The 23771-nt window shown below is 46.0% G+C and overlaps 1 protein-coding gene across 1 annotated transcript in view; it reads left to right on the top strand.

Moving 5' to 3' along the window:
- The window catches only part of XPO6 (exportin 6), a 654194-nt gene that overhangs the window by 295106 nt on the left and 335317 nt on the right, over positions 1-23771 (top strand). Inside the window, exons 10-11 of the mRNA XM_078663046.1 lie at positions 13040-13148; positions 13896-13988. Of these exons, the coding sequence (XP_078519172.1) occupies positions 13040-13148; positions 13896-13988 (202 nt within the window). The remainder of the gene's footprint in view (positions 1-13039; positions 13149-13895; positions 13989-23771) is intronic.

Genomic DNA, 23771 nt, shown 5'->3' on the forward strand with positions numbered 1-23771 from the left:
ATTGCACTGCCAAAGTCCGAAAGAGTCGCTGACTGTTCAAAAGTCGCAAATCTCCTCCAGTGCTGGGGGAACCTCTTTTCTGGTCCTCTCAGACAATTAGGTGGGCGACTTGCCTTGCTGTCCTCATTAAGACCAGCTTGAGCTCTCAAAGTGTGATGTTTATTAGCCATGTCTGGAGGACTGTTGCCAGGAATAATTGTCTCAATGCATGAAAAGTGGTGGATGAGTGTTTCACTCTGCAGGATCCACCCATCACCTGAACTCCTATGATGCAGGCTTCTTCGAGTTCGAAGTAAAACCTGGCATCCTTCCCATGATAAGGAATCCAAGATGCTAGCAGCAATGGGAAAGAAAGTATTTTCTGTAGGGAGTCTGGAGCGTTGGTCTATGAACGGTACCTGCTTACTGGTAAATACACCACTGCACCATTGGAGAATGCAGGCATGGTAGTACTGAACCTTCTGGATCTCTTGAAGTATAATTTTGCACAGTTGGTCTTGAATAACAACACTCTTCTGGGAAGACACTGAGCAGGTTTGAACATTGTGGATTTGGGGGCCAAGGCCATGGACTCTTCTGTGCCATAGAGGAGGCATGCCTGGCTCCATTGTGCAGGCTTCTCTCGGAATGTCCAGGCAATTTTGATAGACATTCCCTTCGATGGGTTTTGCCTCTTCGGCAATGATGCTGACTATGCCATCTAAAGAATTAAGGCTGGATCAGACGCGGTTTGTCTATAGGTCTCCAGCCTTAGACTACCACAGATACTACAGTAACTTTCATGGCTACTCCAAGAGCTACCATTTTGCCAACCTATTAAGATGCCAAATCAGTTTCTAGGGCTGCTCACAAACCATGGCAAGTCGGCCCAGCACCCTCATCCTCTCTGACACCACCTGAAAAGAGCATCTGTTTTCCCTTAGCGAAGCTCATACGACATGTGAGTGGAAGTGTGTTGTCCCATCTAAAAGTCTGAAAGGTCATTACGATAGACTGGTGGTCTTTGATAATTGTAGAAAGGGACTATGCAATTTCCCTACTTCAGTTCCTGCTCAGACTAGACTACCCCCACTGAGTTGGAGGGGTTGGTTCCCAAACTTTGAAGAGCCTACTTCTTCACACCTGGAGACTGATGAGGGGCAGCAGTTATCTGCCACCAGAGGTGCTTGATGTCATCCTTTCAGTCCCTCTCTCCTCCATAATGTTTGCACCGGACGATGGCCTTGTTGTGCCTGGTGTGCAAAGGAGAATACTGACCCTTTCAAGGCACATGTTTCAGATGTGTTGTGATTTGTGCTTTTGTTGCAGCTAGGTTGTGCAATGGCCACAGCTAAAAGCTATGGTGCAACCTTATTATCTTATTTTTTTTGCCAGCCCTTCCTGTTCAAATCCCAAATAGTTTTGAGTTTTTCAGAGGGCATTGTACATATTTCCTCTTTCCCCTTTAGTTATTCTCCAATGCGACCCTAATTTGGTTGTAACATTCTTGAAGGGGTTCACATTTGAACCATTTCACAGCAATTACAGCTTCTGACAACAGTGTTTTTGGTGGTCATTATTTCAACTTGGTGCATAAGTGAATTGCAAGCACTGTGGTCCAAGCTACCTTTTGTTTGTTTCTACCCAGACAAGTTGGTTTTCGGTTTTTAAAAAAAGCTTTCCTCTCTAAGGTGGTTAGTTCATTTAATATGGGGCAGTCCATTACGCTTCCCTCATATTTTGCTCTGTCTCATCACACCAAGCCGGATGAGAGGCTATATAGACTGTACCCTTGTGCGGGGGTTAGCTACTACAATGACAGAAGTAAGCATTTCAGATCTGACAACCAATTATATCAGATATCAACAAGAAAATACAAGAAGGCATCTGAGGTCGCTCTACTAGAGTAAGGTATATGCCTGTGTTGTAGAAAAGGGAGTGACCATAGTGGAATTATGCCATGAGGCAACATGAGCTTCTTTTCCTATGTTGGACAAGTGCTATCGCTTGAATTCAGAGTGAGAAGGTATACTCTATTAGTTATTCCATAATCCAAGACTTTGTGGTTTGACCATTCCTCAGACCCATCACTTGTGAAGGGGTTTGTGAGAAGTTAGCCTGGCATATGTTGTCCACTATTCTAGTGGGCACCTTGCACCAGTCTAAACGACCCTTATGTAAAGTCAACCTTATAGACCTGCTATCCTAGTGGTAGCATGGACAAGCAGTCTTAGGCTAAACCTTCAGAGAGCATGTGAAGCCAGCTGTTTTACCATATATAATCCCTTGAATACCAAATGAAAGGACACCACATAAAGTATATATCAAATATATATGTATTTATTACTAACACAACCCCTCTGCACTCTTTATGAGGTCAGAGTTCGAGATACGTTACAAGTTACTCATTAAGCATACTATAATTTGCACAAATACAATTCTGCCCTAGGGGCCTCACGAACCATGTACTAAGTAAGTGGTATAAAAGCCACTTCAGGAAAGGTGAATAGGCCTAGGGCCCAGGGAATCTCTGGGGCTACACTACAGGACCAAAGGTTTGGAAGTAGGAGACCCACGGGAGACGCGTACAGTGTGGTAACACAGACGCAAGCTAACATTAACTTACAATGGAGAACGAAGAAGTCACAAAGTTACTGATTAGGGCAGTGTTCTTCAATCTGTGGGGCGCGCCCCCCTGGGGGGGCGCGACACCTTCCCGGGGGGGGGGCGCCACTCCACTTCAATCTGACCTTTGTGCCCTGTAATCGTCCGTCTGCCCGTGCAAGTCTTCTTGAAGCACTCCGGTATGTGGAAGGGGGAGGGAGGGAAGATCCATGGGGCAGGAGGTGCCCGTTCTTTTGTTATGTTAACTCTCCCAGGAGGGGGTTAATCACAGAGCTGACCGCTTCAGCTGCAGTGGGACACGCTTTTGGTTTTAGCAGAGGAGACCCCCTCGCCTCCCACTGCACCTGAAGCATGTCAGCTCTGTGAATTAACCCCCTCCTGGGAGAGTTAGCTCTTCCCAGAACGGAGACAAAGTTTCCAGGGACATAATGCTCCGTTTGCTACCTCTTGTATTTGTTTGCTCATGATTGGCACTTTTGCCTCATGTAATTTAGCGTTTGCTTTTGTAATTTGTTCACTTGTAATGTTCTCATGTATCAGTTCTGTTCCTATTGTGAAGCGCTCTGACCCCTTCGGCTAAAGTCTGCGCTATATAAAAACGCATAAATAAATAAATAAAGGGGTTGGGTGGGGGGGGGGGTCTGAAAGAGGCAGCTCTATTCTACAGAGTCTTGCCCTCATGACCTTGAATCCTTTTTAAACACAATGTTGTAAATATCGTTTTTCAATCATTAATTTTTAATGTGTTAAAGTCTATTACAAACATTTTGCAGACAAAATGTGTTTATGCGTCATGCGACTTCCATATAAAACGTTTATTTTAGATCAATACATGACTTCACATATGAGAAATAGAGGTGGTGACACATTATTTACAGTAATATTAGTGAACTGCTGATGTGTTACATACTGAAAACATGATTAAATCAAAAAGAGACTAGCTCAAGTTACTTTTAGGGGAGGGGGAAGACTCTGATATGTTTTGTCACGGAGTGTGAACACCCAGCAGGTGTGTTCAAAAAGCCCTCACCCACCAACCTGGTTGGTGGCATGCTTCATCATCGGGCCCACCTAGTGGCACCTAGCGTGCCCCGGGTGTGCTTCAACGCCTGACTACAGCGGAGCTGGTATTTTACTGAGTGTGCGGTGAAGATAGTTAAGGAAGTGATGTTAAAACGGCTGAACGGTGGTCCCAGTACCCGAAGGTAAAATTAGACTTTAATACCTGGGCCTCCGTCAGCGGTTAAAAATAAGGCAAGGGGATGTAAGAGGCGAGTTACGACCTCTCACATCCAATGGGTCAACATGTTTCAGCCAGTGCCTTATGACTAGACTGGCTTTCTTCAGGACCTAAAATAAGTGAGTGCAAATTACCTAGTGGGGGTGTAGGGGAGACTATGTGTCTACACGCCCTAAAGTGTATCTACGTGTGAGAGGGGGATTCCCTTCTCAAGACCACGCAAGTTATTTGCTCAGTCTGACCTCAAGGTTGGGAGGTGGCAAAAGGCTTGACCAGTACTTCTGGGTTGAGCCTGCTCTGGACCTGTAGTGCCTCCTTCGCATACCGGTGAGGGCTTTTTGAACACACCTGCTGGGTGTTCACACTCCGTGACAAAACATATCAGAGTCTTCCCCCTCCCCTAAAAGTAACTTGAGCTAGTCTCTTTTTGATTTAATCATATATTAACCGGGGACATGGACTAGCTTTCTGGTCCTACCTCTCTCTCTTGATTACGCAACATACTGAAAACACACAACACTGTCCCTGAATATCCGATGTACACACATTTAGTATTTGACCAAAGAAGGCATGAAAGAGCTGAGACTAGATCATAAAATCAAAGCTGGTCCGAACAGGGGCCCCAAAAATACATTTGGCCCACAGGCTTCAAAATCCTTAAAACGTTCCTGAAAGTTTATTTTAAAATTACACAGGCAGGCGCGCAAAATGCCAGCCAGCCATGTGTTTAAACAGCTTTCAAATTGCTAAATATGATTATAAATAAGAAGTATGTATTCATTTGTAATGTTAACGAGCTCCCGGTCCCCCTTCTTTTTGTATATTCATTTGTAATGTGCCTTTTCTATCTTTGTTCCCTTTTATTATCAGTCATGGATCATTCATGCAGCTCTAGAAATCAATTAAAAGTTCTTTCTATTTATATTTGCTGTTCAAAGTATGCACAGACAAGTGCTGAAAATACAGCTTTAGGTGACTGCTTATTTGTATACCATCTGTGACATCAAAATAATGAGCTGGCAACCGTAATCATAAGACTGGAAGTTTGTTGAGGGATCAGCACATTATTTATTTCCTCCACCCTGATTCCTGGTTACTGCCATAATATCAATAGTTAAACACATTTGAAACCCTACGCTGCCGTCAATAATATGCTGAGTTACTTCAAGTGTCTGGGAATGCACCCAGCATTCAGACCACTCACTCCTCATTCTCGCCCTTCACTTTCACTCTCACCCAGCACTCACACTGACCCCGATGCACTCACGCCATTCACCCACTTACCCTCCACTCACAGCGATCACAATGCACTCACACTGATCACTATGCACTCACACCATTCACCCGCTCACCCTGCACTCACACTGATCACCATGTTCTCACACCATTCACCCACTAACCCTCCACTCACAGTGATCACTCTGCACTCACAATGCACTTGCGCTTTTCACCCTGTACCTCAGCCTGCAGTCACGCAAACACACTACTCAACCTGCACTCATGACACTTCACTCACCTGTCCCCCTCACTGTTCAATCTGCAATCTCGCTCCAGTAAGCCCACCACTAACCATACATTCATTCGTCCCACTCTGCACTAACATGCGCCCCCAATTTTATCTTGGAATGTGGTGTATTGAGCTGTGTAATAAGCCTGTCATTTCACCACACCCACCTACTCACAAACCTGCAGTTTACTAAGCACTCTTATTGTATTGAATGTTATTCGCTGAATATGCCCGGAATGTGCGCGTGGCGGTCGAGTCCAGAAATTTCTGTCAGGTGGTGGGGGGGGGCCCAACATCTAAAAAAAATCAGCTGGGGGGGCTCAACCTACAAAAGTTTGAAGACCTCTGGATTAGGGACACTTCCGGGTGGACTACGGTGAAACCCCTTTAAACTAGGACACTTGGATAGTCAATACCCACGGGAGCACCGGAGTACTCGAGTTACCTCACCCAGGGAAGCCGGGTGCATAGGTGTCTTCATGTCGGTTTTCGTCGATGCTTTCAATGGAAACCTGCAAAAGAAGTGCTGCAGGAGGCCGAAGAAAGAGTGTCCGGATGGATCAAGGTGCTGAAGAACCTGAAAGCAGAGGGGACAGAGTCTGGGTCACTAGCCAGTGACCAGGATGGAACCAGGTGATGTCGCGATGCAAACAGGTGAAGAGGTGAAGCTTGTCTCTGCAGCCAGGAGGTGTCGACGATGACCAGGAGCTGGAGTTGAGCTGTCCCACGAAGGCTCTAGTTGACTGCGGTGTCGGTATCCGGATTGGACCCAACAAGCCTTGGTAACCGCAACCCACGCAGGCAGTGAAGATTCGCTTCAGTTCAGACCAGCGAGGTCTGAGGAGCTTCTCTTTTGGAAGGAAGCTGGAGCAAGCACAGAACAACCAGGCAAGCGTTGAAAATTAAAAGGATCATCTTCAGGGGGCTCAATAGCCAACGGGCTAGCAACCGGAAAGACACGTTGAGCTGAAATGCAGGAGCGGGCCCCACGCGGCACTCGTGGAGTGTGGAGGGCTGAGCTCTGGTGCAGATATTGCTCGGGTCTGGGGCTTCTCGTGCCTCAATGCACAACTGCGAGTTACCTCAGGAGTCGATGCAGTTAGCAATTTGCAGGATGTCCAGGGAGTCTGGTCCCACGTCTCTCGTGTCCGCCACGGGTCTCAGCTTTGCTGTGGATGTGGGTCGGAGTCCAAGAAGTCTGGAAGTCCAGTCCTGAGTAGCTGAGTCGTCGGGTTCCGTCGGGAGCGTCGACAAAGCAAACCGGCAAGTTACTGGTGGTGAATGTTTGAACAGGGTGGTCACTCTTTGACCACAAGGGAAATCTTCTTCAGTCTTCTAGTCAGCAAATAATGTCGAAGTCCAAGAGTTTCGTTTCATAGTTTCTTTCCAGGGTAATCTGATGTCTCTAGACACAGCTTCTAACTTTATACCAAACTAAGGGGCTGGATTACCTGCTAGGTCCCCCCTATGGGTGGACCCTGAGAAGGGGGTGGTTACACCCCTTTCTCTTTGTCCAGTTCGCGCCAGAGCTGGGGCTGGAGTGCCCCAGCAACTGGTTTGAACCGGGCTATGCATGGAGCACCTTGTGTGCCCCAGGCAGTGTCTCATTTTGCAGCCCTCCCTGCCCCAATACACTAAAAGCCTGTCTGGGGAGGTGCTAGCACCTCCCAAGGCAGGAAACCTATTGTCCAGGCCTCCCCTGCCGGAGTTTCGTCCAGCAGCAGGAGGTCAGACTCGTGTCTGTGGCAGAAGCATCCATGTTGTGATGCTGAGGCTCTGTTTAACTTTAACCGGGTAAAGCAGTAACCAACATGTCTTCTCACTCTAGAAGGGTGGAATGCTACCCCCGCCACCAGAATTGGCAGGGGGGGGGGTAGTATTCCAAAGCGTATGACACCTTGCACGACAGGTTTTGATAAAGCCAAACCAAAGTTAGCATTTAACCGCGAGGATTATAGTGCACTTAAGAGTATATGGTATGGCTATATCATAGAACAGCTATAAGGACATGGTTCCAAAAGCTGCAGAGGGGCTCAGCTCATGCTAGGGCACCCTCTCACATAAAACCAAGCACTCTGCCTCCAGGATTGTCGAGGCCTACCATAGGAGTGACTTATAGGTGCGTATGTGTCTATATATAAGGTAGATATAAACATACTATATCTAAGTAAGGGGTGATTACACCACCTTACCCAAGCTGAGTGATCAGCCTGTGGTGTCAGTTTGGCTGGCCAGCCAGGGGTGGCATAATACATGCTTCAGCCCTTGGTAGGCCTTGGATGCACCTAGGCCCTGGGTACCTATGGTACACTATACAGGGGCTCACAGAGGTGACCCAATATCCAATTTGGTATGTACCTAAAGTACATGGAGTCCATTTTATAGAGAGAGCAGATAGCCTGGGGCCCTGAATAGCAGGATCCTAGGACAACTAAGTCGAAAACCAGCAAAACACAAGGCAAAAAGTTGGGGTAACCATATAGTCAGATATCCACCTTCCTGCAGGGTTTTGCTGTGGTACCTTTTAGGAAGGTGAGGAATATGCAGATCACAAGAAAATGTTTCTTACCTTCTGTAACAATATTTCTGGTGCATACTCTTACCTAGCTACAGATTTCTCTTCAATCCTCCCTACTTCCATGTTCTGAAGGACTGTGGCAGTCATCTTAGTAATAAGGTTACAAGTCTGTTTTGTTGCAATCTTTATTCACTGTGGATTTAAGCTGACCTTGTCTCTACCTACAAGGGCACTGAAAAAATTGAAACGTAACTGATATTAGGAATCCAGGTGGTCCTTTATAGCTCCAATGCCGCCATGTCTGGATAGTAACCAGTGCCACATTTGAGCTGAAGCCACCTACCAGCACAGACAAGCTACTGCAGAATTTCCTGATCCCGTGGAGTACGTGGAGTTATTCAAAAGGTGAGGAATCTGAAGGTAGATGGAGCACACACTGAAATGAGTTACTGAAGGAAAATAACTTTTTCATGTCTTCTCAACTAATTCCATCTGTAAGCAATCAAATTCAACTTTAAGCAATACCTGCAGTAAGTGAGCTGTTAGAATGTTATAGATTCTTCTTGTTGAATTGAGGCGGGTCATTTCAATTCTGTTAGAAGCATCTTTCTGTACTATGAAAAGCTGACTGTACTCTGTTACTCTCAGTGTGGCAGGGTATGCTCCGACGTGAGTCCCTTGTTCACTTGGCCACTGGATTCAAGATAGCCTGGCTGATGAGGATTATGAATCCGAAACCGGTCCCAGGATGCTTGTTTCCGGTCCAGGGAAGACATGGCTTGGCAGTTCGGGCTGGACTGTTCCCACAAGGCACAGGGTCAGACTGATTTGCATATAGCCATGTCTGAACTGGGGTGGCTGAGTGAACTAAAGAATGGTGATGGATTAAACCCAGATCAGTTGACTGGGGGTGAGTGTTTGATTTGTTCAAACGCTCCGTCCATCATCCCCTTTTGTATCGCTTTGTTCGCCCTAAGTGTGGCAGGGTATGCTCAGACGTGAGTCCCTTGTTCACTTGGCCACTGGATTCAAGATAGCCTGGCTGATGAGGATTATGAATCCGAAACCGGTCCCAGGATGCTTGTTTCCGGTCCAGGGAAGACATGGCTTGGCAGTTCGGGCTGGACTGTTCCCACAAGGCACAGGGTCAGACTGATTTGCATATAGCCATGTCTGAACTGGGGTGGCTGAGTGAACTAAAGAATGGTGATGGATTAAACCCAGATCAGTTGACTGGGGGTGAGTGTTTGATTTGTTCAAACGCTCCGTCCATCATCCCCTTTTGTATCGCTTTGTTCGCCCTAAGTGTGGCAGGGTATGCTCAGACGTGAGTCCCTTGTTCACTTGGCCACTGGATTCAAGATAGCCTGGCTGATGAGGATTATGAATCCGAAACCGGTCCCAGGATGCTTGTTTCCGGTCCAGGGAAGACATGGCTTGGCAGTTCGGGCTGGACTGTTCCCACAAGGCACAGGGTCAGACTGATTTGCATATAGCCATGTCTGAACTGGGGTGGCTGAGTGAACTAAAGAATGGTGATGGATTAAACCCAGATCAGTTGACTGGGGGTGAGTGTTTGATTTGTTCAAACGCTCCGTCCATCATCCCCTTTTGTATCGCTCTGTTACTCTCAGGACAGATGTATGGCCTAGGTCTTGTCTTCAAAGGAGTTACTTGCCGAGAACCCTAGGGCCAACCAACCATTTTTCTTTTTCAGAGTTTTAATCCTCCCTCTTAATCTGAGAAAGTTAATCTTTTCTTTTACTTACAAGAAAAAAGACAAAGTCCTGGTTTAGGCCAGTCCGAACTGTTTAAGATGATAATGTTGATTGAACTCAGACTGGGGCAACCAGGGAACTCAGGGAACTAAAGTTACTCTTTTATGGGAACGCTGTGCTCACAATGGAATAAAGGAAAAATGCTTCCTTCTCCCTCATTTCGGGTGTGTTTTCTGCCAACAGAACAGAGTTCCTTTTTACCTAGTACAATGTTGAAACATGGAGTGACTGTCAATGCAGTAGTGTTTCGTGAACCTATGCGCTGAAGTCAACATAGCAGTCTGGCAGATATCAAGGACAGGCGCCTATTTGCACCAGCATATTGACAATACCCTCGGCCATGGAAGAATGATCCCTCCTATCTTTCAGGGGATTGTTTTTGACCAGTGCATAGCAGATCTTGATGCAGATGACTATCCACCTTGACAAGGTCTGCATCTTTACATCGATCCCAATCTTTGCTCTGGAGAACACCTCAAAAAGTTGATCATCAACTTGATGATCACTGGTACAATCTGTGTAAAAGCTTGAATGCCTTTTGGGGTCCAATAAGTGGAGCTCCTCCCCCTCTTTCAGGAGGGGTGAGTGGGGGCAAAGAATGGTGGTAGCGTGATGGATTGCCGAATGTAGAAGGGAGTTGCAGCTTCTGGTAAGAAGGCCACTGCATATCTCACCACCAACTTGTCCCAAAAAAACATGTTGCGGGGCAGTTAGAAGGACAGTGCCTGCAATCCACTCGTGCAACGAGCTGATGTAATTAAAATGAAGAAGACAGTCTTCAAGGTCTGGAGATGCAGCGAGCAGAATTACATATGGTTGAAAGGCGTACACATGAAGAATGTCAAGACCGAGTTAAGTTCCCACTGTTGCCTGGCAGGTACATGTGTATATAGCCTTTCATAAATATCACAACAGTGCAGAGAAGATATCTATTGTTGCTAGGTAGTGTATCCAGCTCCAGCATCAAGTACTTCTCTCCTATTCATTTTTATTGGTAGAATGAACATTATTTAAAGTATGATTCTCCGTTAATTTGGGTTTCCTGTGGCTCTGTTTATGCAGTTAATATTTTTTTAACTTCAAATAAACAATTTTTTGTGGGCCTTAAGGTGCCCCCCATTGTGCTGTTAGATACTCTGAAACATTCTGAATTAGGGCTGATGGCTTTGTCCCCCACTAACAGAGTGTTTTTATATGTATGGGTCATGGGATCAAAAGTCATTTTAGGTAATTGTCTCAAAATCCCCTTATCTTAGATATGTAAAAGGGCCAAAAGGTGTCAAACCCCAAACAGGCATCCTCTATCACAATAACAATCTGGAATGTCTACTGCTGAAACAAATTAGACTTTTTTCCTCCACACAGGATGGCCACTTTAAAATCCAGTGAATTCGATGTTTTTCAATGAGGACTTCCATTGTAAGGTATTTTCAAATACAGTCCACTAGTTGGACCAGCTTCTCAGCACAGTCAATACATTCGAGGATAGTCAAGATCCTGCTAGCTAATACAACCGGGGAGGCAGTGCTAAACTTATAGAACATCCTAAAAGAGAGGGCTGTGTGTATGTGCTTATTCAGGCTAGTTGGCTTAATTCACACTGAGTTCATCAGTCCTCTTCTTAAATGGAATTGACCTCTTTTAGAGTCCAGGGATCATGTGTTTTCAGTATAAAAATAAACTGTAACACCATCAATGCTTATTTTTTGGCCTTCCATAGATCCGAGTGAACTGGTGTTACCTCATCAGCGATGCAGTATTACCACATCACATGACAGAAAAAGTAACATTATTCATAAAGTGTATTCTCCCTTGTGTAGTTCTCTATTTGTACTGGCGGTGGGCACTGCCATTAATCTTGGGGGACCAGGGCTTACCTTTCATCATCAGACTTTGACCCAGAGCAAGTGAGAGTAAGGGAAAAAGAAGAAGGCAGACAAAGATGATAAAACAGGAACAAAGGGAGAAAGCATGTAGAAAAGCAGTCTGTAAGAGTGAAATAGGAAACTGGGTAGGGTGAGGAAAGAAAGATTTTAGGTGGAATCATGACGAGGCTCCCTTAGTATTCCCAACCATAACTTTCGCCAGCACTGGGGCGGACCCTAAGAAAAACAAGGCCACTCATAAAAAAATTAAATAGATAAGAACTGCCTTTGCACAAGAGCCAAAATCTTGCAGTGATATTATTACTACTATATGGTTTTACCTTTAGATATTGTCCTGGGCTCTTGATGAACAACAGGACAATGACCTGAGAGATTGAGCGTAGACCTGCAAGTGTCCAGGTCGTTGCCCTGCTCATGAAGCTTCCAGTAAATGCTGCATCAATGTTAGAATTACTTGCACCTTGTAAACTCATTAACCTATACGTTTTTAATACTGCATGGACAACTGCCTCTTATTGTGGTCTGCTATGTCGATTAACCTGCGGCTATTTTGTATGTTCATGTTGTACCTATCTAACTGATCAGGCCTTCTAGCTTTCAATGAGAACCAGCCTTGTTTTCATAATTGGCACTCAGTGCTATAACTTAGACTGCAGATAGCTCAGCGAGAATTCAACTAAAAATCGCATGTATGATGCACAAGGCCATACATCACAATACTCCAAGTTATCTAGCTCGGAAATTGGTGCTTTCTTGTGGTAACAGATCCTCCAGGAGCACCAGTAATCTTCTACTGAAACCACAACGATTTGCCAAGAAGAAAACATAGAACTGAACCTTCTCAGGGATGGCTCTCAGGATTTGGAATTCTCTGCCCCCAAAAACTAGACAGAATCCTTCTACTGCATCTTTCAAAAAAGAAGTGAAATCTATTCTCTTGGCTAAATTTACATGATCTATGTATATAACTTGTAATAGGATTGCCAGTTTGTATTGGATGCTAATTTGTTTTAGACACACCTATATTTTTCTATGCTTGTTTCTGTATCTTACAGCTGCCCTGTAAAGCGCTCTGATACCTGCAAGGGTCTTGTTCGCGCTATACAAAACCTTCAAAATAAAATAAAATAAATAAATGGGACATCTGTACAAAACACGAATATGTCCTACAAATGTTAGCACTCTTTGTTAGTTTGTAATGCATCCATAAAGCTGACTGTAACTAAGTTGGTTTTCAAAAGAAAAGTAGGCTTATTAACAAACCCGAACTATGACAGTGAAACATTTCCTCTTTCCCAGCTGTTGCCAAGTACATAATGAGCACACATTTACCTAGAATATAAGTAATACTCCTCCATCTGCATAATGTGTGGTGATGTCTTGACAAGAGGGAGCAACCTTAATGAAAAAAGGCATTTCTGGGACATTGATATAAAACTAGCTAAACCAGCTCTCTGTTCCTTGCACATGTACTGATGTTTGCTCTTTCACTTCTTGTCTTATTAGGTATGAAGATGCGCTGGTTTTGTTGCTGACAGAAGTGTTGAACCGAATCCAGTTCAGGTATAACCAGTCCCAGCTGGAGGAGCTTGATGACGAGACTCTAGATGATGATGTAAGGAATCTTTTTACGGGTGAAGACGTTTTGAAAAGTTATTCAACTATATTACTGTTGTTTGTGGTGTAATTAAGGTTGCCCTTCACATAGGTCCTACAAGCAAATAATCAAGGTGTAATGTCCTATGTGGATACAGAGGAAGAATGAGTTTTCTGCCCTGTAAGAGTAGCACATGTCAGACAGGCACAGCTTGCAAAGTATATACGCACAGTTGAATTGGAGCTTACTACCCACCAAAGATTAGAGTAAAGCCAATCAAAGACAAAGTATTTGAGAAATGTTTACAGCATAACACAAGTTATACTTAGACAATTGTACTGTATAACACAAGTAAGACAACACTTTCTGCTCCAAAGGGCTCCCATGAAATAGGCTTGCTTTCACACACAGTTCACAGTTAATTTAGCACAATGTGCAAGAGGCCTTCTGATCAGCTTGAGGCATGTTGGTGAGTGCAGCTTCCAGTCCCACTAGGTGTATATTGGTACAGTTCAACAAGTTAGCTAATACAGATTTCTTATTAAACAAGATCATGTCGACACAAGTTCAGATCTTCCATAGACACCATGAACGCACAAGGTGAGAGGCAGTGCCATGCCTGTGAGCTCTGGGTAACAGATTGTTAAAGTACATATTTGTGTCACAAAAATAGAATGTGTATTGCAGCACTTGAAGGGATGTTTCTTGCAGGTGTTTGTCACAGAAACAGATTGTGGAGATTTATCTTCTGTTTATTTTTCACAGCAGCAAACAGAATGGCAGCGATATCTACGCCAAAGTTTGGAAGTTGTGGCCAAAGTAATGGAGCTGTTGCCAACACATACCTTCTCCACGCTGGTAAGATACTTTTGCATCATAGCCTCCTAGATCTGAAGGATGTTCTGACCATTAGTCATTCGATGTTCGAAGCCATCTTGAAAAAGTTAGGAATCGTTTCCAATGGTTTTGTCTTGTGTCTGACTTTGCACGGTCTTAACCATCTCATTGAAGTTGTTTGCTATTGGTTTTTGCTGCTGATTGTACACATGAGATTGTAGTTCATTCCCACTGGAGATGTTAATAAGACCATTTGCAGGCTGGCAATGCCAACTTTGAACAGCATAGTATGTGCTGCGTTTTCCCCACCTACTAATTGCTGTGGCGAGAGTAAATGTTACTGCTGTTGACAACTTTGCTATGACAGAGTTTAGATTTAGTCTTTTTGGATATTGCCTATTTTGACAATATCAAATTGTGAATGGATAACAGACGGGGTCCAAAAGCCTATGCATGGTTCAATGACTAAAGAGGCAATTGGATGACCCAGTCAAGCCATATGGCCCTAGTTAGACGAAGAGTATCCAATTTATATGGATTTATTCATTATAGGTTTGTTTTGTATGAGGTATATTGATCCTGTTTTGTACTTTGGCGTGGTTTTCTTGACCTAAAGAATGTTCAGAAACAAAAGGATGCTACCCAGTAAAGGTGACTCAAAGCGATGTGCTCTAATAAACTCCTCCCACACATTACGCCCTTACATAATGAGATGGCACATTTTGGCAAACCTGTGCTTAAAAAATACTTGAGTTTTTTTAGAGCCTGAGTTGGGTGTGTGTAGAGCCTCTGTTGTATAAAATACATAACTAATAGCAACAAATCCTTGTGAGTGTCTTCATGTGACTGACTATCAATGATATTGCCTTAATTTCAGTTGATGGGTCCAAGATTTTGTGTTTTTGCTTGTGCTGACAAATTAGACCATATAGACCTTTCATTTTACGGTTACCATCTTTGAACTATATTTTGTCAAAAAGGATTCGGTCTGTGGGTCGAGTTCCAACAATCAAACCAGTGATAACCATAGAATGGTGAGATAATTATCTTAGACACAAAACCTAAAAAGACATGAAATTCACAAGTAAAGGTGTTACATTTTGCTTAACTTCTACCCACTTGTCAATCTTAATTTCGCCTTAATATTTAGGTCGAGCCTAGAGACAGCGTGCATTTGCTGCTCTGCTAGATATGCTGTAATCCTTCTGTGGAGTTTGAACACAACCACCACACGCCCACAGCTTTTCATTGGTTGCTTGGTCCGCCTTTATAACTTTCTTCATTTTTGTTTGTGGATAGAGTACATTTGTTCCACCTTGTGGCTGTTTTTTTCCCGCCTGGTGGACTGCCCCTGCTACATGGATCCTTTCGATATGGGCCATGTGTTTTGGTTGGCGCACTACCTTTTTCTTTTGCCTCGGCTTGTTATGTAACTTTCCTCTTCGTGTTCTGAGCTCTGCTGCTATCTCTGAGCGCCATCCGTCCACGTTGTCTTTCTTCCCGCCCCCTCCCGTTGTCCATGTACCCTTTGTTCCCTCCTCCTCCCGCCATAGTTTGTTTTGTCTTTCTTCCCGTATCTCCTGTTGACAGTGTTCCCTTTGTTTCCGCCCCCTTCCGCAGTAGTTTGTGTTGCCTTTTTTCCCGCCTCCCTCCTGTTGTCCGTGTTCTCTCCCCCCCCTCCCGCCGTAGTTTGCGCTTGTTTTAGGATTAGTTTTGATGTGTTAAGGAGTGATGGTTTTATTGCTTGCTGTCTTGTAACTATGGGGGATAAATGTTTTTAAGGACTGTTAAAATAAACTGTTTTCAGGACGATAAAGTCAAATTATTCAATGTGGCAATGTTCATGACATGCCAGAGGTTGCTGTTATTACTGTGAAGTAGGGAGAGTTTACAGAGGGTACATGCTCCAGTACTGTAGTTCAGTTTCTAATGAACGTACAGAGGGTACATGCTCCAGTACTGTAGTTCAGTTTGTAATGAACGTGCAGTATGTAACACCACTGTGCCGTAGTTTGAGAAGACAGTGGCTGAAGCTGCTTTCGCTTTCACAGTGGGTGCACCTTTCACAGGAAATGGAAAGGTGGAACTAAAAATACTTGGTCAGGGCGAGGACTTGTATGTAAGCAGAACACGTCCCCTTTCAGCACATTTTCACAATCCTCACAACTGCTCTGGCCCTGCCGCCAGCAGTCTGAATGAAAGCTGCTCCGGAGCAGTACTTTTAATTGCCTTTTAGTAGTTATGGCAATCTGAGTTGGAAGTGCTGACAGGAATCCTTGAAGATCCAGTGCCACCTGAGGCTTAACACAACAACCTATATATTGTGTTTTCAAGAGCACATTTAGCTTGTTGTTAGTTTTTAAAGAATAAATGAGTTTCGCATGCTGATGTGTGCTGAAACTTAGCAGTTCAGAGCCAATGGAAACACTACTTTTTTTAAAGGTGTTGCTTAGTTAGTTTCTTGAACAAGACAAATCGAAATGCAGTGCCGTTAAAACATACGCATCCTTTATTTCACAAACCAAGTGCCGTTGTAACAATCAATGGCTAGGCCAATATATCTGATTTATAATTGAACAGTGAAGCCAGACCTGTTGGCTTTGATGACTTTTGTTTTCCCGTTCCTATGCATAACATAGACAATATAAAATCACATCTCAAAAGGAGTTCAGCGATCTTTAATGGAAGCAACTGTGAATTTCAACCACTCAAAAAACTTCACAGGAAGTGCCTCACATCCTACCAACATACTTGATAGCCCTGCTTTCAAGCCTTTGTGGTACTGAGCTTGTTAAGTTTTTAATTACTTTGCCTTCTAACGTCACCGCGAAGCTTAGACAGTGAACCAGTCAACACAACAAACATTTGCTCTGGATTCAAGGACATAACAAGCATTTGCAAAGCAATATGTCTCGCGTAACTAGGAGTTTGACCTATTGCCGTTGCAAATAATAATGCAATAATGCAACACCAATAGCTCAAACTTTCAGTAATGCGATACCTATTTCATATTCAGGAAATGTCATTGTTAGCGTTACTGTACAACCCTTCTGTTTGAGGCGTCCTTCATTTAGAATATATCCCATTCACTATTAGGACCGATTTTGAGTTGCCCAGACCCACCTCCTCACTCACTTTTTAAGTATGAAGAAGATCTGAGACAGGATATCAGTGGCCTTGGTACGTTAAGAGCCCTCCTCCTTGCGATGAGTGGTGACATCGGTCATTGCCCTCAGCCACCCTCAATGGCGGGTGGAGGGTGTAACAATGGCCTCATGACCCATGCCTGCCACTGGGGATGGCTGATGTATTATTCCCTGCCGCACCTTGGCCAAAGGCAGCAACGTGCATTATGAGCTTTAAGCCCCACCCCACGACTTGCCTACATGCAGAAGGGGTTTTTATTTGCCCCCCCCCACTCTTCCCAAAGGTGAGGGTATTTAGTGTCCTTTCCTAGGTGGGTGTTCTTTGTTCGTTGTCCCCTTCTCCCACCCGCTTTGAATCGCGAAAAAAAGTAGGGTGGCAAAAGAACAGTTCCCAGGTGACTGTTCCCACTTTGCAAATGTTCACTGTTTGTGTAATCTCTGAAAACCTTGAGAAAACAAATTACACCTGCCTAATAACCAAAGCAGTGCACTAGTTACTCTTCCACCTTGTTCCTGTAACATTTGCTCTTCATAGTGCCATGTTATCCATTTAAATGTGGTGAATAACATCCCATGTTTTTAAATATCTGATTTGCATAAACAAAGTTAAAGAAAATAGTACTTGGTGCCCAGTACTTAAAGTACACACTTCTGCTCTTCCTCTGGCTCATTTCCTACATTCCCAGGTTTATAATTACTACCCCGCCCGTTGCTTAATATTACTTAACTAGAATCTTTTGCGAACCCCAAAGCGTGTGATCTGGAAGAACCTCCAACCCAAGCCATATGTGACCATATAGCTGATTATTGTGAGCAGAAAATTGAGCTGCTTTATATCAAATCAATGCAGCCAATAATACGAAATCAATTAGAACTTATGACTACAATCCACACAAAGAAAGGAAGCCCTTGATGAGCTTCCCCTGACTGACTGGGGAAGAAGTGGAGATTTTTACGCAATGTAAAGTCAGGTTCTCCATGCGATGTAATACCGGCCAAAATCTCCGCAGGCCTCGCTAAACAACTGGCCACACCAATTTGCTCCCTCCTGAATGCGTCATTAAAGGGTGGCCATGTACCATCAGAATGAAAAGTAGCACAGATCATCCCATACCACAAAAACACCAAGGCCTCTATGAAAGACCTTTCGAATTAGCGTCCAGTAACCCTCTTACCGTTACTGAGCAAAATCTTGGAAAAACACATTAATAAACATCTGTCAGCTCACGTCGAAGCGTCAGGCAGCCTGGATAGGTCGCAGTCAAGGCTAAACATAGCACGAAGACAGCCCTGGTGGCTGTCACAGACAATTTCCGGCTAGCACTAGATAGAGGGCAATCCACCTTGCTGGTGCTGCTAGATCTCTTAGCAGCTTTCGACATAGTCAATCCCAAGATTTTGCTAAAGAAACTAGAGGAATCTGGAGTAAAAGGAGAGGCCTTGCGGTGGATGACCAGCTTAATTTCAGACCGTTCCCAGACAGTTAACCTTGGGTCCTACAGATCTAGGACCAAGAGGCTGACCGAGGGAGTACCACAGGGCTCCTGTCTAAGCCCTACCCTATTTAATATCTGTTGCTCCCCTGGCCGATCTCCTGAGGGCGTACAGGAACAAGCCAATATTGTATGCAGATGACACCCAGCTTACCTTTTCTTTTGATAAATCCTCTAAGACGGCCCAGACCACCTTCTCCACCGGCATGCTAGCAATATCTCAGTGGATGCATAACAACTATCTACAATTGAATGCCAGGAAGACTGAGATTCTGCTCTTCGGAGAAGCAGCATTGATGTGGACGCCAGAGTGGTGGCCAAGGGAGCTGGGTGTTTTGTCCGCCCCAAAGTCCTCAGTGAAAAATCTAAGGGTGCAAATTGAGCAAAGCCTGAACATGAAGGAGCAGGTGGCCCACATGGTGAGGCGAGTATTTCCTTTTCTTCCAGACCATACACAGAAGACTCATTCAGGCGCTAGTTTTGAGTCGACTCTACTACTGTAATGCTCTACTGATCTCGGCTAACGAGGCATTGCTAGATAGCTTACAGGTAGTCCAAAGCACAGCAGCACAGCTGGTACTGAATGCCCCTCACAGATCTCCGTCGCTCACGCTGCTGCAGAAACTTCTCTGGTTGCCGGTACGCAAACGTATAAAATGTAAGGTTTGCTGCATCACTCATAAGGCGGTGTTTGGCAATGGTCCAGCATACCTTGCGGAGAAAGTACAGCAATACAATCCCTGCGATCTAGCTCTAATTCCCTCCTCAGAGTCCCCCAGATTAATAAGGCTAGGACAGGGGGAAAATCTTTTTCGTATCTTGCCCCTCGACACTGGAATTCGCTCCCTATCCCACTGAGGCTGTACCCGGACCATCTTAAGTTCAGAAAATCTCTGAAAACATATCTGTTCTAGACGTTCCATAGTGCCAGTATATTCACGTCAGTCCACGAGCGCAGGGATACCCATTCAGGGGTGATTTGGGTACTATACAAACCTGGAAATAAAAATAAATAAATAGAATACTAGAATGGCCATGTCACTGTTAAAAACTGTTGCGAGGTGAAGAGCCAAGAGGGTGGAGTGAATTGCCACGTCCCCATCACACTCTCCATTGTAGGGGGCAATTTGAGACAAAGCTAAATGCCTGCCTGAAGCTGATGCATTTGGTCCAGTCATCCCAATGAAGACAAATTACTGCTGACCTATTTCATAGTGTCATTGGAGCCTACGATTTCTTCTGTGGTCTTGCGGCATAGATGAGACTGCATCAGCCTCCCAAGAGACAGGATGAGGATTGGAGTGCGTCATTGTTGGCGTAGCAGAGTCCCCTGTGGGTCATACACTCCTGGGGCCTGGTGGGGGTAGCCAGGAATGCCTGAGAGAGATGTGCTCTGCAGCAGAAACAGCATTTCCTGGATGTCAGTGGGCATTGCTACAGGGCCCTGATTGTTTATTGGGACTGGAGCCTGCTTACGACAGACATGGATCGTGCCTCAATATGGCCTTGACCCATGGACGGACCTCGGGGGAAACTCAGCATAAAGTGCCTTCCCCTGAGTAAGAATGTATTAACTTTCAACAGGCATGAAGCAGAAGTAATCTTGTTGTATGACCTTTATTGTCCCATAAGAAAGTCAAAGGAATACACGCGAAGATCTGTCTGCCAGAAGTGGAGAAGTGGAGAAGGGGAGATGTGGAGTTATGTTGGAAAGATTGGAAGGAGTCTGTTTCACCCAGGGCCCTGTCATTGGCCTCTAACTTGGGGATGGTAGCATGCTATGTGAATGCTGTCAAAAGGGACCCAAAGGGGCCTTTCCCAGTACTTCCGCACCATGAAGCTGTCAGTATCCACACAGCATTACACCCAGACTCCCAGACTTCTCCCATCTTCCCCACCAGGCCAAAATGTCAATGAATCAAAATACTGGACAGATATATCATCATCCTCACCAACAGGCCAAAGATGTCCATTACAAATGCAGACATCCAAATCCTCAGGCAAGATCTCTGAGAAGACTTCAAAAAGGAGATCGATCGCTCACTGAAGGAAGACGTAGCGGGCGAAGTAAGAGACATTCGTAGGGATGTGGAAGGAAGGGTGAACGGGTCGTCGCAGTCGAGGAGAGCGCACACTCCAACTCTGAGGACATCGAGGCCTTTCACCAGGAAATCCTCCGCCTAAAAGACCAGCAAATGGACCATCAAGCGCACGCCGAGGACCTAGAAAACAGGTCTCGGCGCAACAACATCCGCGTCAGAGGTGTCCCATCCAGGGAAGAAGGGCCAGACATGGTGGGCTACCTACAAGGCCTCTTTCGGGACATTTTGGGCAAAGCTGCAGACTTCGAGATACGCATCGATAGGGCACATCGGGTTGGCCTGATCAGACGGGCGCCGGCCCCCCCTCCAGATAGTTTGGCTTTCCTACCAGACTTCGTCCTGAAGGAGCGTATTTATCGGGAGGCTAGGAAGAAGCAGCCTCTCCAATACCAGGGCCATGCTGTAGATCTCTATCAAGATCTTGCCTCCATCATGTTACAACAGAGGAAAGCCTTTAATTAATTTATTTATTTATTTAAAGGTTTTGTAAAGCGCGTAGTAACTCGAGGAGCATCCCAGCGCTGACCTGTTCTCCAAGGGGTTCAGCCGTCTGATGAAGTTATGTCTGCGGGAAGAGGAGGGTCTTTAGGGTTTTTCTAAACTGGAGGTAGTTCGGTTCTGACCTGAGTTTACGTGGCAGATGGTTCCACTGTTTTGCCGTGTGAACCGAGAAGCGACGGCCACCGGTCTTGGCTTTTCTGACTCTTGGGACTGTGATAAGATTTTCTGCATCGGACCGGAGGTCTCTTTTCGCTTTGTATGGGACTAGGAGTTCTTTGAGAAGGGGGGGGCCGTTATTGTTGAGGGTTTTATGGGCCAGGCACAGGGCCTTGAAAGCGACCCTTTCTCTGACTGGAAGCCAGTGGAGAGATCTAAGAGCCGGCCTGGCGGAGGATCTTCCTGGTGTGCCCGTGAGTAGGCGGGCGGCGGCGTTTTGAACTTTTTGCAATGATTCAGGGTGGCTTCAGGGGCTCCTAGGTAGATGGCGTTACAGTAATCTAATCTTGCCAAGATTAGACCCTGAATGAGGAGCCTCCTTGCGGTCTCAGGGAGTAAGGGGGAAGATCTTCCTGCAGGCTCTGAGTAGCCCAAAACATGTCCCTGCCGTTCTTTTAGCCTGGGTTTTAAAGCTCATGTCCCTCTCAATCCACACACCCAGGCTCTTGACCTCTTCCTTGGGTGTGGGAGGGTCACCTAGGCAGCTAGGCCAAAGGTGAGATGGTAAAGAGAGCCCCTTGTGGCCCATCAGGAGGATCTCAGTCTTGGACCCATTCAGTTTGAGTGAGGAGAGGTTCATCCATCGGTGGACTTCGGAGAGGCAGCCGTGGAGATCCGATGGGGCGTGGTGGGGATGTGAGAGGGTTACGACCAGCTGAGGAAGTGATCTCATTCCTAAGGGACAAAGGGGTGCCTTATTCGTGGGGACACCCCTTCTACATCATTTTCAAGTGGAATGGCAAGATACAGCAGCTGAGATCCCTTCAGGAAACTTGCGACTTGTTGGGCATCGAGAGGGGAGGAGCAGGAGTGCCCGGACTCTACGCAGACCCTCTTTTTGTTCCTTATTCCACCTACCGGGAACTGTGGATACCCGGGGCTAGACAATGGTGTTGGGCTGGGGCTGCCTTGTTGGAGTTAGGGAGGGGTAGGAGGCTGTTTTGTTGGTGTTGGGGTGGGAGGGGGTTGGCTTGTTGGGGTCAGGGTGGGGGGGGCTGGGAAGGGGGTGGGGGGAGGGTGGAACCGGTGTGCAGTCTGGGAGGGGAGGCGGGTGTTGGGGAGTGAGTGCTATGGAGCTTCTGCCTCGTAGGGATCCAAGCGGGCACAGCTTGCGCTTTTTCCCCCACCAATGAGCCGCTGTACATCAGACCCCGGTCCTAATCCCTTCTTATGACTCAGGTTTTATCGCTTAATGTAAAGGGTTTGAACAACCCAATTAAGAGGCGGGCGATCCTGAGTTATCTAGAGAATCCCGGGGCCTCTATCTGCCTATTACAGGAGACACATGTATTACCCAAGGACTGACATAGAATGAAGTCCCGAGCCTTCCCCCAGCAGCTCTACTCCTCCTTGCCGGATAAGAGAGGGGGGGGGGGTAGCCATACTCCTAGCATGACACATCCAGAGGAAAGGTGGGGATAAGATGGCAGAAGTGGAAGGGAGGCTTTTGGTGCATAGGTTTTGGGTTGGGGATTCCTCTATTGTCATAGGTACTATCTACGCCCCCAATTCTGGACAGGGGCCATTTCTCGTCGATTCTATCTCGAATACGCTTCGCTATCATGACAGGCGGGTCCTATTGGGAGGGGACCTTAACATAGTGATGGACCTGGATAAGGACAGATCGGGACGTAGGCAGGGGGCCACCGGGGCTATTTCCAAGGTGGGGGCTGACTGGCTCCGAAATAGAGGGTTGGTGGATATTTGGAGGGTAGCCCACCCCCCTAGTACGCAATACTCCTTTTGTTCCCATGTCCACCATACCTACGCCCGCCTTGACCATTTTATTGGGTCTTCCGAACTTAATGCCCTGGTCCGGTCGGTCGATATCACACCCGCGGCCTTGTCTGATCACAATGCGATACAGCTGACTGTTGACTGGCGCCCGACGAGTCACAGCAGAGGGAAGTGGCGTTTACGGGAGTCCCTGTTGCAGCGGCCGGACGCCTGTAGGCAAGTTCGGAAATGTCTGACAGATTACTTAGCGTCTAACGACACCGGGGGCACTTCACAAAGGGCTCTATGGGGGCCCCTTAAGGCAATGGTGAGAGGCGAGCTCATCGCGCTCTCCGCAGCCGATAACCGTGCGCATAGGGAAAAGAGGGAGGAGCTGACTGCAAAGGTGCTGGAACTCGAGCAGGTGCACAGCAGGACTGGGGCCCCTTGTATGTGGCGACAACTCAAAGCAGCCAGTGCTCAGTTGGCAAGTTTGGATCTTGACCGGGTGGAATATGCCGCCCTCCGCGTCACACTCCTATTACATCGGCGGTGACAGGACGGGGAAGCTTCTTACCACCAAGCTTAGGGCACGAACGGAGCGTTCCAGGGTTGCGGCCGTTCATACCT

The sequence above is a fragment of the Lissotriton helveticus genome, chromosome 10, assembly GCF_964261635.1.
Source record: "Lissotriton helveticus chromosome 10, aLisHel1.1, whole genome shotgun sequence".
NCBI classification, from domain to species: Eukaryota; Metazoa; Chordata; class Amphibia; order Caudata; family Salamandridae; genus Lissotriton; species Lissotriton helveticus.